At 38.1% G+C, this 15,151-nt stretch overlaps 1 protein-coding gene across 3 annotated transcripts in view; it reads left to right on the top strand.

Annotated features, from left to right (window-relative positions):
• The window catches only part of LOC105482690 (GIPC PDZ domain containing family member 2), a 102,736-nt gene that overhangs the window by 23,957 nt on the left and 63,628 nt on the right, over window positions 1-15,151 (top strand). For 2 of the 3 annotated variants that reach the window (XM_011742942.3, XM_011742944.3), the window contains exon 2: window positions 9,199-9,384. In XM_011742942.3, coding sequence (XP_011741244.2) covers window positions 9,199-9,384 — 186 coding nt within the window. Of the gene's footprint in view, window positions 1-368; window positions 454-9,198; window positions 9,385-15,151 lie in introns of those variants that run through there. The other variant, XM_071090751.1, reaches the window with a different exon arrangement.

Below are 15,151 nucleotides of genomic sequence, written 5' to 3'. Positions count from 1 at the left end.
ACTTCTAGAAAGATTTTTTTTGCTCCTCCTCCTCTTCTTCCTTTTCCCCTCCTTTCTCCTCCTCCTCCTTCCTTCTTGTTCTTCTTCTTCTTTTTTCTTCTTCTTTCTTCTTTTCTTTCTTCTTCTTCTTCTTCTTCTTCTTCTTCTTCTTCTTCTTCTTCTTCTTCTTCTTCTTCTTCTTCTTCTTCTTTCTCCTTCTTCTTCTTCTTCTTCTTCTTCTTCTTCTTCTTCTTCTTCTTCTTCTTCTTCTTCTTCTTCTTCTTCTTCTTCTCCTCCTCCTCCTCCTCCTCCTCCTCCTCCTCCTCCTCCTCCTCCTCCTCCTCCTCCTCCTCCTCCTCCTCCTCCTCCTCTTTTTAAGAAAAGAAGAGGTCCCACTGAGTTGCCCAGGCTGTCTTGAACTCCTGAGCGCAAATGATCCTCCCACCTTGGCCTCCTGAAAAGCTGGGACTACAGGTGTGTGCTGTCATGCCTGTCTTCTAAAACTTTTAAATTCAAAGCTGAGTTTATATTTACATCACAGCTACAGTACCATGGGTTAGAAAAAGCCTGAATTCTAGTTCTGACTTTGTCGTTCACTAGCTATGTGACCCTACACAAATCACTTAACATGTCTGAGCTGGTTTTCTTCTCTGCACAGGGCATATTGATACTTGTCTTCATGACCTGACTCACAAGGATTTAGTTCAGCTAACGCATTAGGAAGTGACCAGTAACTTAGACGTCCCCACACAGAGAATAGGTGTCAGAGAGGCATTGCTGGGAAAACACCTTGGAGTTGGACAACCAGGGTTGGAGTCTCAGTTGCATCAATTACTATATATATGTGACCCTACACAAGCCATTCTCCCCTCTAAACCTTTGTTTTCTAATCTATAAAAAATGGTATTATGATACATCTCACATAAAATTGTTGTTGATAATTAAATGAGGTAACATGAAAGTAGTTGGTATGTTGAGTAATCATTGTTTCTTGGACCTTAATGTTGATTTTGAAAAAAATCCTTGCTGACCTTCCTCTCCCCAGCTCATTTGCTTACACGATACAGCACTTCACTGGAAGTGGGAGCCAGTATCCAAACTGTACAGATAAGAGAGAGAAGCAGTTGCCCAGCCTATGCATGTAATTGAAGACTAGTTTGAGTTCTAGAAGTTCCTTGATATGACACATTTACCAAATATTTTGGGGATGATTATGTAGCATGAGACACTCAGAGCTTTTTGGAAGAGTTTTGAGCAATGTGATTCTGTTCCTGTGGCTTAGGCAGAGCTGATCCTTTCTCTTCAAGCACTTAGGGTACATGACTATTTTTTTTCTCCCCCATAATTATTTTATTCTTAGTTTCAGATTGTTTTTAATTCCTATAACTTTAAGGACAGTAATTTAGATGGAGGTCAAATAATCATTTTTTTTTTCTCTTTGAGGAAAAGTCTCTGAGACTTAGATAATAAGAACAACCCACATAAAACCTTAGTCACTAACAAAGGAACCAGAATCCAGGTGGTTTTCTTATGTATAAATATGTGGTACTAACTCCTGAGGAAAGTATGGTTTCTTTTCTCTCTTTTTTTTTTTTTTTGAGATGGAGTCTCGCTCTGTCGCCCAGGCTGGAATGCAGTGATGCGATTTCAGCTCACTGCAAGCTCTGCCTCCCAGGTTCACACCATTCTCCTGCTTCAGCCTCCCAAGTAGCTGGGACTATAGGTGCCCACCACCACTACACCTGGCTAATTTTTTTTTTTTGTATTTTTAGTAGAGATGGGGTTTCACTGTGTTAGCCAGGATGGTTTTGATCTCCTGACCTCGTGATCCGCCCGCCTTGGCCTCCCAAAGTGTTAGGATTACAGGCGTGAGCCACTGTGCCCGGCCTTTTTTTTTTTTTTTTTTTTTTTTTTTTTGAGACAGAGTATCACTCTGTTGCCCAGGCTGGAGTGCAGTGGCCCGATCTCAGCTCACTACAACCTTCACCTCCTGGGTTCAGGCAGTTCTCCTGCATCAGCCTCCTGCGTAGCTGAGACTACAGGTGCACGCCACCACACTTGGCTAATTTTTAAATTTTTAGATAGAGATGGGGTTTCACCATGTTGGCCAGGCTGTTCTCAAACTCCTGACTTCAAATGATCCATCCGTCTTGGCCTCCCAAAGTGCTGGGATTTCAGGTGTGAGCCATCACACCCGGACTTTCTCTTTATTTTCTATAATGACATTGGCTGATATTTCTATAATGTTTATTTGAGATATAGTATAAAAAAGTAAGCAAAATTTTGGTGGTAGATTGAGATGTAGGAGGGTAGTCATATAAAAATAATAATACTGCTTATATTTAAAATCACATATACAAATAATGTAACTCTAGCTGCATAAGCCCATAATTTGTTCAGAGATCTTTGGAACATGTAGAATCTTTGGCCAGCTCAGTTCCTGTTTAAGGAAAGCATTCAACAAAAGAAACTTGGCAGTGGACTTCCTGGAGTTTTAAACATGAATTTGATGTGTTTTGGGAGAGATTTGTTAACCTGTTTGTGGACCAGAATATCTTTTGAAACGCTAATGACAAATGATTTATTTAATGCTATTCACAAAGCACATTGTGGGGTATATAATGGTGCCACCAGAGAAAAAGCAATATTAATTGATATTAATGGCTCTGTGCGATAGTTCATACTTTTATCTTCCTAGCCATATTGAGTTTCAATGATGAATAATCATAACCATATGGTAAGAATTTGAAAATACTGAAGAAAGTAGCAATTTAATATAAATGCACAGCAAGAAAATTGTCTGCAAGTTATCCTTCAACCACAGCAAAAGTTGAAGGATAATTTTTTTATGAGGAGAAATGCAGTCTATCCTGGTTATGATATTAAAAAGGAGCAAAATCTGATACTTCAGGAAAGTTCATGCACTTTAAGAAGCTTTCAAGCATAAATATAAATATCATTGTTCAAAAAGCCCTGTATTGCAGGAATAATAATAAAAACCTTTAAATTGAGCCTTTTTATTGATTTACTTATTTTTTAGAGGTAAGATCTTGCTTTGTCACCCAGGCTAGAGTGTAGTAGCACATAGCACATAGCTCACTGCACTCTTGAACTCTTGGGCTCAAGCAATATTCCTGCCTCAGTCCTAAGTAGTTGTGACTACAGGCATGTGTCAGACAATTTTTTATTTTGTTTTATTTTAAGAGATGTAGTCTCGCTGAGGCGACCAGGCTGGTTTTGAACTCCTGACCTTAAACGATTCTTCCACTTCAGCCTCCCGAGAGCTTTTTAGTTTAAAAAGTATACACTATACATTACAAAAATGGTCATTTTTGTAATGACCATTTGATGTAGACCAAACTTTAATAATTCCACAATTTACATAAGGATCAAGGAGGCCAAATGACTCAACTAAACCCCCTGAGATAATTGGAACTAGATCCAGAACTCTTAACTCTTAATCCATTATTTTCATCTCTTACATTTCTTTTTCTCTTCTTCCTATTTAACACATTACAAATATGAGACTGTTCTAGTCTATCAATTTATTTATTTTACTGATATTGGAAGTAAGGAGGAGGGATTGTCTGAAATTTTGGTTAGGGGTGATAGAATATGAAATTAGGATGCCATAATACCTCAGTGTATTAAAAGAAACACAATTCACCATGTACTTTAGATATTTTTTAAAGGATAAAATGAGATGGTAGGCAGAAAGAACTTTTAAATTATGAAGAATTATAAAGATACAAGGCATAATGATTCTATCAATTAGGAACCTTTTAGTTGAAAGTAACAGAAAATCCAACCCAGGATGACTTGGTGAAATTTATTGACTCATGTAACTAAACATTCTGGGATAGAACTGTGTATCAGATAGTGTGTTTTCAGCTGCAAGTAACAGAAAACTACTTACTCAAACTGGCTAAAACAAGATGACTTATTATTTTACATAAAAGATAGCTGTGTCTGGTGGCTTGTGCCTGTAATCCCAGCACTTTGGGAGGCCAAGCAGGAGGATCGCTTAGGCCCACGAGTTTGAGACCAGCCTGGGCAACATGATGAGACCGTGTCTCTGTGAAAAATAAAAAAATTAGCTGTGTGTGGTAGTGTGTGCCTGTGGTCCCAACTACTAGGGAGGCTTAGGCAGGAGGATCACTTGAGCCTGGGGGGGTTGAGGCTGCATTAAGCCATGATCACGCCACTGTGTTCCAGTCTTGGTGACAGAGTGAGACCCTGTCTCAAAATAAATAATAGAGGTAGAGTGGGCTCCAAATTGGTTAACTGAGCAACTCACTGATGTCACCAAGGACTTAGGTTTATTTCATTTTTTTGCTTTGCCATTCTTGGTATCTTTCTCAGCTGGCAGGAAGATGGTGGTAGAAATTCCTAGACCACACACAGATAAAGCAACATACAGAGGAAGAAAGGGACCATCTCTTTCTGTGTTTCTTTGTTAGGCGTGAAAAAATCTTTTCCAGAGCTTCCTGGGCATCTTCCTCCTATGTCTTATAGGCTGGCATTGGGCCACATGCTTACACCTAAACCACCACTTAGGCTAGTTCACTTTTATGCCTGGAACAGGGGATGTGAGTCATTTTCCTCCAAGGTGCTTGCAATCTGTACACATCTGGGAATTGTGTTAAGAGGGGCAAAGAGTGGACAATTTCCAGTGTCCACCCCTGACTGTCTTGAAGTAAGACTGGAGCTGGAGGCTCTGCTTTCCTCATGTCAGCGTTGTTGCCAGGACCACTCTTCTAATGTTTGCAGTGATAACTGCAGTCATTTTAGACTTCATATAATTTAGAAAAAGTGAGGGAGAGAGAACCACCATTTGGTAGCTTCTATGGAAAAGAGAAGAGAATTCTTTCCCCAAACCCCCAATAAGTTCATTCTTGGATTTTCTTGGCCTAAATTGGTAGTCATTAAGCAATTTAAACCTGAGGATGTGGTCACTCCCACTCAAGCTACCATATGGCTTAAAATGGGGAAGAGAAGTTTCCCAAGGAAAATTAGGGGAAAAGGGAATAGATACCAAAGATGTTGATGTCTAGCACAATAATGACAATTCAGGGCCCTCCATCTTCCGGCCCTAAAGGGCAATAGCTTTCTCCTTTAATTAGTCTGTCTTCCATATAGATAAGGCAGAGTGATAAGCATGCAGTCCCCAATCTTTATGCACCAGGGACTGGTTTTATGGAAGACAATTTTTCCATGTATTGGGGCAAGTGGGATGGTCTCGGGATGAAACTATTCCACCTCAGATCATCAGGCATTAGATTATCATAAGGAGCAGGCAATCTAGATCCCTTGCATGTGCAGCTCACACTAGGGTTCATGCTCCTATGAGAGTCTAATGCCGCTGCTGATCTGACAGAAGGCTGAACTCAGTCAGTAATGCTTGCCTGCCCACCACTCACCTCCTGCTGTGTAGCCTGGTTCCTAACAGGCCAAGGGCTGGTACCAGTCTGCAGCCTAGGTGTTGGGGACCCCTGCAATAAGACAAATAAGACTAATAAGACAAAATCCCTACCTATTAAAAGTTTTTTTTTTTTTTAAGTAGAGTCTTGCTCTGTCACCCAGGCTGAGGTACAGTGGTGCAATCTCAGCTCACTGCAACCTCTGCCTCCTGGGTTCACGCCTTTCTCCTGCTTCAGCCTCCTGAGTAGCTGAGACTACAGGTGCCTGCCACCATGCCTGGCTGATTTTTATTTTTTATTTTTAGAGATGGGTTTTCACCATGTTGGCCAGGCTGGTCTCGAACTCCTGACCTCAGGTGATCTGCCCGCCTTAGCCTCCCAAAGTAATCCCAAAGCCTGGGATTACAGGCATGAGTCACTGTGCCCAGCCTAAAGACATGACTTTCTAAAACTGAACTGCCCAATATTGTAACCACTAGCCGAATTTGGATACTGAGCACTTTAAATGTAGCTGATTCTTCCAAATCGAGACGAGATGTAAGGGTAAATACATGCTGGATCTTAAAAACTTAATTAACAAAATGTAAACTGTCTTAATAATTTTTATATTGATTATATGTTGAAATGACAATATTTTGGATATACTGGGTTATATAATTGTAAATTAAATTAATTCAGCTACTTCTTACTTTTGTTGCTGTGACTATTTGAAAATTTAAAATTATTTAGCTTACATTGTATTTCTATTGGGCAGTGATGCTCTAGAAAATGAAATAGTCATGGGTTCTCCATCAGTTGTGGAAATAGGCAATGATGGCAGTAAAGCAACAAATGCAGATTACCCCAGAAGGTGTTAAGGATTTCATTTTACAGTGAAAAACATCATTAAGATTACATCTACTGAATCAGTCCTTTTCCTTATGTTCTGTGATACCTTGTTATGAGTTTACTTTCCAAATCTTTTTTGATTTAGTTTAGTTTGTCCATCAGAGAGTGTTTTATGTATATATACAAATATATATATATACACACACACATATATATATATATATATATATATATATATATATACACACACACACAAAAAAAAAAAAGTTAAATGCTGCCCTTCACTGCCTGTTGTGTAGCGTACTTAGATTCTGGAAGCAAATATTTCTTAGAGGAGCATTGATAATATGGCCACTTCACCGTTAATTTTATTGTTTTCTTCTCTGTCATATGAGTATGAGGGAGGGTATGAAAGCTCACAGTAGATTCTTGAGGTTCCTTTTGATTTAAATGTTCATTGCCTTTTGATGAGCGGATGAGCAGGAACTTTGCATTCTTTAGAAACTAGTGTATCACTTCCTTATTTTGCAGTTCAAAATATAAAATCTTTGAGGATGCTTGAATTTCTAGACCTTTATCATATACTTAGAGGTATATTTGCTGATAGTTGTGCATTGATACTGTGATAGCTTCTTATTCTCCTGTGAAGAACTGATCTGAAGTTGTGGAGCTTTAGTTACCTGCTGCTCTTATTCTACCTTGCAGTGGCTATCACATTCCTACAGGTTTTCAAAACAGCTTCCCATGGAGCTCCATTCACTGAAAGATATAGCTGGCTCCATTCCTTCCAGAAAAAAGAAACTGATGCCCTGCTTGCCAACTTTTGGCTGTCTAGAATGGAATGTTATTCTGCACAGGAGGAAGCACGATGGAAAAAGGGTTCTTCTACCTGCAGGAAATCTAATGTTTGCTCTGTAGTGAAGCATGTAAAAAGTTGAAAGAAAGGAAGCAAAGGAAGAGGCTTGGTCATTAGAAGTTCAGTTTGTGTGAGATTTCCTTTTTTTCCTTTTTGTTTTTCTCTATCCTGTTATACCATCATTGTATTTTAATGTTTTTTTTTTTTTTTTCCTAGCTAATGGGTAAATTGCTTTTATACTGGTGGTGTTTGGGACCCACTATGAATACCATGGAGAGACTCATTGGCAAAAAACGGAGAAGGAGAAAACGTTGTTTCTTCTACTTACTTCCCAACATTTTGTGAAGGAGAGTCAGAAAAGCTGTTTTCTACACATACTCCCTTTCCCCTCTACCCATTCACAGTGATTTTTGTCAGCAAACTAATATGCCATTGATTTTACAGTCAGGATCAGAAATATGCACCATTCTTGACTTAACTGACTTTTTCCCCCTGAAAACAATATCATTTTTACATTGGAGAATATGTGCAAAAACTTATTATTCACAAAGCTGAATGTATTTTGCACTTGCCGGGAACATAAAGGGTTAAATTGAAGACTCAACAAAGACTGGGATGAAAAGAGGACAAGGTGGGGGCCATAGTTGTTCCCTGTAGGCATTCACTATTTTGTAGCCAGTGGCCCTTTTTTTTGTCCTCATCACTAGCTCCTTTAACACACCTCTGGGATTTGCTCTGAGCTTGGCTGAACATTCTTAACCTTTGATTGTATAGCAGGGAGAGCTTTATTTTATGAAGCTCTTCTGATTCAGACACATTTTGACATGGCCTAAAAAGCCATTCAGTAAGTAGTAAGTGCACCCTATTTCTGAGCGGGATGCAGATTATGGATGTGTTAAGGCTCAATCAAGGTTCTGGTAGGAACTGGGACTGGTGTGAAACTCCAGGATACTGGGAGAGGGTTGAGAGTGAGGCCTGAGGTCAGGACCCCGGGATGGAGGAAGAGGCTTGCAATGTCTATGGTGGACATTACCTGATAAATTTCATTTAGTCATTTTGGCATGAAACAGCCATATTAAAATGCCCTTTTCTGGCTTGTTAAATAGAAACTACTCAATGCATGTTTGTTGAACTTCGCTTCTTAACCGATGGTATCTTTTCAACCCTGCTTCTCTTCTGTAATTTGGGCCCCACAAGTTACCCAGATTATGGCTGACAAACTTGAGTAGCACTGCACATTTTAGTCAAATGAGTCATATTTTTGAAGGAAAATGAGGTCAAAGAAAGACTTGCTGTACATAAAAAGCCCCTTTGAAATCCCCACACAACTTTTTACCATTTGGTTTCTTTTTTGCTCTCTTTTTGCCGTCACACGAATTGGTACAAGTTGTTTTAAAATCTCCAGACCTCAATTCCATGACCCCCATCCCCCTTTTTTAAAATTAAGGGCTTGGGTTAATAGTCTTTAAAGTTCATTTTAGTTAAAAAAAAAAAAAAACTGATTTTAACACCTCATTCACTAATTAAATTGCTTTTTTTTAGTCACTATAATGCAAGATAAATAAATTTGTCTATATTTAAAAAATATATTTACCAACTTTCAAATATAGGCTTGCCTATATTTTCATTGTAGTGTGTGCATGATGCAGACCTTTGGGACTATAACCTTTGATTTCAGCTTGTAAAATGTCAGGTCCCTTGGCATAAACCACTTTGAAATTGGTGGGACCTGAACTCAAATCCTTGGCTCTGACAAGTACTGGCTGTGTGACCTTAGGCAAATTACTTATTTTTACCAGGCTTCAGTTTCCTCATTTGTAATATGGTGATACTAATGAACTTTATAAAGTTACTGTAAAGATTAAGTGAGATAATGGGATATAAATTGTCTAGCGTGAAGCCTGGCCTACAGGAAACCCTCAATACATGTTACCTAATGCTACTGTCTGAAACTGTGTCCCAGAATCTCTCTAGCCAACATAAAAGCACATTTTATGATGTAACTCTTTACATTGTAAATTGAGGAGTATTCCAGTCAATAAATATTTATAAATAAATTAACAGTCAGATGTATTCCAAGTGGAAATGGACCTGACATTTTATTTTTCTTTGCAGATCTTATATTGCACTTTAAACACACCTAGAATTGACATGGAAAGACTCCTAGGAGGACAGCTAGGACTAGAAGATTTCATATTTGCCCATGTGAAAGGAATCAAAAAAGAAGTGAATGTGTATAAATCTGAGGATTCACTTGGTGTCACCATTACAGATAATGGTGCTGGCTATGCTTTTATAAAGGTAAGTTTTAAAAAATCACAGTGTAACCTAATTGAGGATAACATTTAAGAAAATCTACCAGGCCAAAGAAAGTTAGAAATGATCTTCAGAGTGAGAGCCAGCTCAGCAAGGATGCATGAATTAGTAATGTTTCACTTTCGTTTAAAAAATGTTCAGACATCAGTTTGTGTTTACTGTTTTCTTAATTTCTTCCCTTTAGTTTAAACTTCCCCTAGAATTTGGAACTAACTGAAAGGAAAGTCTAACCCTGGTGCCTACTTATTATCCATGTAAGCTTTTCCATGTCTGTAGGTTTTAACATCTGATGAATTTCAGGCTTATTTCCATCCAATTAGTGTTATTTCCAGCTGTTCATACTTTTGACTGCCTTATTCACTTCTTTAAAAGTGCTGTTCAAAATTTTAGGAAGTATGTAAAGTTGGATCTCTGTATCTGTAGGTTCTGTATTAGTGGATTCAAGCAACCACAGATTGAAGATAGTTGGAAAACGTGGCATCTGTACCGAACATGTGCAGCCTTTTTTCTTGTCATTATTTCCTGAACAATACGGTACAACTGTTTACATAGCATTGCCATCGTGTTAGGTATTATAATCTAGAGATGATTTAAAGTATATAGAAGGGGCCGGGCGCGGTGGCTCAAGCCTGTAATCCCAGCACTTTGGGAGGCCGAGACGGGCGGATCACGAGGTCAGGAGTTCGAGACCATCCTGGCTAACACGGTGAAACCCCGTCTCTACTAAAAAATACAAAAAACTAGCCGGGCGAGGTGGTGGGCGCCTGTAGTCCCGGCTACTCGGGAGGCTGAGGCAGGAGAATGGCGTAAAAACCTGGGAGGCGGAGCTTGCAGTGAGCTGAGATCCGGCCACTGCACTCTACCCTGGGCGACATAGCGAGACTCTGTCTCAAAAAAAAAAAAAAAAATAAATAAATAAATAAAATAAAATAAAATTAAGTATATAGAAGGATGTGGATAGGCTATATGCAAAGACTACACTATTTTATACCAGGGACTTGAACATCAGTGGAATTTTGGTATTGATGATGGGTCCTGGAATCAATCCCCCATGGATACTGAGGGCCAACTGTAATTTCTTTATTCAGATACAAAGAGAGCAACACAGAGCTTCAAAGGCAAGAGAAAAGTTTGAAATGGTGTGAAAATAAGAACTGAGGAGAAAAGTAAACTCATCTCTTAAAAATAACAATGCTATTATTGTAATAGTTATAATAATAACGGACTTATGTTGAATGCATGCACTAGGCACTTTGCATACAATTTCTCACTTAATTCTCACAATTCTATTTGGTTGGTGTAATGTTTTTTCTTTGTATTTTTTTTGTTGCAGTATAAGACATTTTTAATGTACAGCTTAATGAATGTTTACATACTCACCCCTGTTTAACCATCACCCAAATCAGGATAAATTGCATTTCTGCCACCCAGAAGGCTCATTTGTGCCCCTTCCCAGTCAATAATCTTTCTCTGCAAAGTAGCCATTATTCTGGCATCTATTGCCATGAACTTCATATAATCATATATACTCTACTATTTTTGGCTTCTTTTGCTCAAAAAGATGCCTATGAGATCCATGGATAGGTACTATTTCCAACCCTGTTTTACAGATGTGGAAACAGGATCAGGAAGGTTAAGTAGCTTGCCCAAAGTTAAACAGCTGGACAAATTCAGGATTTGGATCTATGAGGTCTGACTTCAGAGCTGGCACTTCTACTCACTCAACTAATAATTAATGATAGACTTCATGCAACAGGGAATATTTTATGCCTTTATTTTGTCCAAATCTTGATTTGCTGATGCATTATCACCATTAAATAATCTTAGGGAAGTTATCTTAACTGACTGTAAATGGGACTTTCGCTTCCCACTTGATAGAATGGCTATTTTTAGCTCTACAAAAGATATGACTGTGCTGAAGGTTGTGTGAGTGACCAAATGGAAAATCTGTGACTGGGAAAGTCATATGGGATTATCCAAGGGAAGCTCAGGACATGAGGCACAGGCAGCAGAGAAGGGCTTGGAAGTTTCACAAACGTGTGGATTTTTAAAATCTTCGCCTCTGACATTCAGAGCTTGTCTTTCTATTTTTTTAAAAAATGCTTTGTCAAACATGTGCTTGCCTCAGAGTACTAGTCACTAACCCTGTGGAGACATAGGACATGTTAGCAAAGGAGAAAGCAAGGCATAATCTAAACTGCCAACATATTGTTCAACTTAGAAGAGATATGCATATTACACTGTACACATGGTTGATGAAATTTTTTAAAAATTGGGAGAGGATAATTTCAAACTTATATAAAGATTGCAATAATAATACAAAGAACTCTCATACATCATTTATCCAAATCTCCAATTTTTACCATTTGGCACGTTTGAGTTTTTTGTTCTGTCTTATACACACACACATATGTACTCTTTACCCCTTAGTACTTCAGAGTGTAATTACTAAGAACAAGGATATTCTCTTATATATAACTACAGTACAGTAATGAAATTCATACAGTCTGATATTGATATAATACTTTTAAACTAATCTATAGTTCACATTGTAGGCTTATCAGTTGTCCTAATTGTATTCATTATTTTCCCCTCATACAGGTCCAATTTAGGATCATGTATTTCTCTTCCTTAATCTAGAATAGTTCCTCAGCCTTTTATAGGATGTCCTTGAATTTGGGTTTTTCTGATGTTTCCTCATGTTGATAAATAGATTGTGCATTTTTGGCAGGAAAATTACGTAAGTGATGCTGTGTCCTTCTCAGTGCAGCACATCAGAAGGTACGTGATACTGGTTTGTCTCATTGTTTGTGACGTTAATTTTTGTCACTTGTCTGAGGTAGTGTCCACCAGTCTTTTTCACTACAAAATTATTTTCCTTTATGATAAGTAATTGTGGAGAGATGCTTTGATATCATGAAAATATCCTGTTTCCTTACTTGCATGGCACAAATTTAGTATCTGTTGATGAGTCTTGCCTAAATTAATTTTTCCTATAATGGTGGAAAAAATGATGATTTTTATAATTCCATCACTCCTTATATGTTTCTCTGAAAGCATTTTATGATAGGGAAAAAGCTGCCCTTATTTATTGTCAACATGGGTACATGACTTTATATTTTACTCAATGGGTTATAGTCTATTATTATCCATTATATTGATGCTCAAATTTCCTGAGACTTGGCCTGCAGGAACCCCTGTAAGTGGGCCCCCATGTCCTTTTGACATGGCTCCTGTCATTTTATTGAGTAGGTTCTTACTTTCTAGAACACAACAAGATGTTCTTGTATCTCCTTTTCCCCAGGCCTAGAATCAACTATTTCTCTTAGAAGCTCTGATTTTTACTAGAGATTGATAGTCAAGTTCTGGTGTTAGCTATGCTCATACATTGAAGTCAAGTTCTAGTGTTAGCCATGCTCATACATTGCTACTGGAGTGCATTATTTCTAGATCCTTTCAGTGGTAGAATTAGAGAACGTGTTTATTGGAAGTTATGAATTGGGCCAGGCGTGGTGGCTCACACCTGTAATCCCACCACTTTGGGAGGCTGAAGTAGGTGGATAACTTGAGGCCAGTAGTTCAAGACCAACCTGGCTATCATGGTGAAACTCCATCTCTACTAAAAATGCAAAAATTAGCTAGATGTGGTGCACACCTGTAATTCCAGCTACTTGGGAGGCCAAGACAGGAGAGTCATTTGAGCCTGGGAGGTGGTGGTTGCAGTGAGCCGAGATCGTGTCACTGCACTCCAGCCTGGGCGACAGAGGGAGACTATGTCTCAAAAAAAAAAAAAAAAAAAAAAAGAACTTGTAATGATGCCTCTAATTGTCATCCTGCCCCACAGGGTTATTTCTTAGCTTCTCCATCAAAATTTTTATTTTCAAAGTCATTAAAATACTTACTCATTGTAGAGATCTTTCACCTTCCTGGTTAGCTGTATTCCTAGGTATTTTATTTTTTTTGTGACAATTGTGAATGAGATTGTCTTTCGATTTGGTGCTTGGCTTGGCTGTTGGTGTATAGGAATGCTAGTAGGGATTTTTGTATCTTGATTTTGTATCTTGAAACTTTGCTGAAGTTGTTTATCAGCTGAAGGAGCTTTTGGGTCAAGACTTTTGGGTTTTCCAGATATAGAATCATGTCATCTGCAGAGATAGTTTGACTTCCTCTTTCCCTATTTGGATGGCCTTTATTGCTTTCTTCTGCCTGATTGCTCTGGCTAGGACTTCCAATACTATGTTAGGTAGGAGTGGTGAGAGAGAACATCCTTGTCTTGTGCTGGTTTTCAAGAGAAATGCTTCTGGCTTTTTTCCATTCAGTATAATGTTGGCTGTGGGTTTGTCATAGATTGGTCTTATTATTTTGATGTACGTTACTTCGATACCTAGTTTAATGAGAGTTTTTCACATGAAAGGGTGTTGAATTTTATCAAAAGCCTTTTCTGCATCTATTGAGATAATAATGTTGTTTTTGTCTTTAGTTCTGTTTATGTGATGAAGCATATTTATTGATATGATTACGTTGAACCAATCTTGCATCCTGGGGATGAAGGCTACTTGATCATGCTGGATTAGCTTTTTGATGTGCTGCTGGATTTGATTTGCAAATATTTTGTTGAGGATGTTTGCATCAATGTTCAGCAAGGATATTGACCTGAAGTTTTCTTTTTTTGTTGTGTCTCTGCCAGGTTTTCATATCAGGGTGATGGTGGCTTCATAGAATGAGTTGGGGAGGAGTCCTTCCTCCTCAATAGTTTCTGTAGGAATGGCACCAGCTTTTCTTTGTATATTTGGTAGAATTCAGTTGTGAATCCATCAGGTTCTAGGCTTTTTTTTTGGTTGGTAGTTTATTTATTACTGATTCAATTTCATTATTGGTCTGTTCAGGAAATCAGTTTCTTCCTGGTTCAGTCTTGGGAGAGTCTATGTGTCCAGGAATTTATTCATCTCTTCTAGTTTTCTAGTTTGTGTGCATAGTAGTGTTTATAGTAGTTTCTGATGGTTATTTTTATTTCTGTGGGGTCAGTGGTTATGTTTTCTTCATCATTTCTAATTGTGTTTATTTAGATCTTCTCTCTTTTCTTCTTTATTAGTCTAGCTAGTGGCCTATCTTTTTTTTTCATAAAACCAACTCCTGGATCCATTGATCTTTTGATTTTTTTTTTTTTTTTTTTGTCTTGTTCAGTTCAGCTCTGGTTTTTGTTATTTCTTGTCTTCTGCTAACTTTGGAGTTGATTTGTTTTTGGTTCTCTAAGTCTCTTAGTTGTGATGTTAGGTAGTTAATTTGAGATCTTTCTAACTTTTTTAATGTGGGCAGTATAGTGCTATAAGTTTCCCTCTTAAAACTGCCTTATCAGTGTCCCAGAGATTCTGGTATGTTGTATCTTTGTTCTCATTAGTTTCAAATAACTTCTTGATTTCTGACTTAATTTCACTATTTACCCAAAAGTCATTCAGGAGCATGTTGTTTAATTTCCATGTAATTGCATGGGTTTTAGCAATTTTCTTGACTTGTATTTTTATTGCACTGTGGTTCAAGAGATGTTTGGTATGATTTCAGTTCTTTTGCATTTGCTGAGGAGTGTTTTATGTCCAGTTATAATATGTGGTCAATTTTAGAGTATATGGCATGTGGTGATGACAAGAATGTATAGTCTGTTGTTTTGGGGCGGAGAGTTCTGTAGAGGTCCTTCAGATCCATTTGGTCCAATGTTGAGTTCAGGTCCTTAATATCTTTCTTAATTTTCTACCTC

The sequence above is a fragment of the Macaca nemestrina genome, chromosome 1, assembly GCF_043159975.1.
Source record: "Macaca nemestrina isolate mMacNem1 chromosome 1, mMacNem.hap1, whole genome shotgun sequence".
NCBI classification, from domain to species: domain Eukaryota; kingdom Metazoa; phylum Chordata; class Mammalia; order Primates; family Cercopithecidae; genus Macaca; species Macaca nemestrina.
The sequence above is the reverse complement of the archived record's forward strand: the minus strand, read 5'-3'. Positions and strand labels throughout refer to the sequence as shown.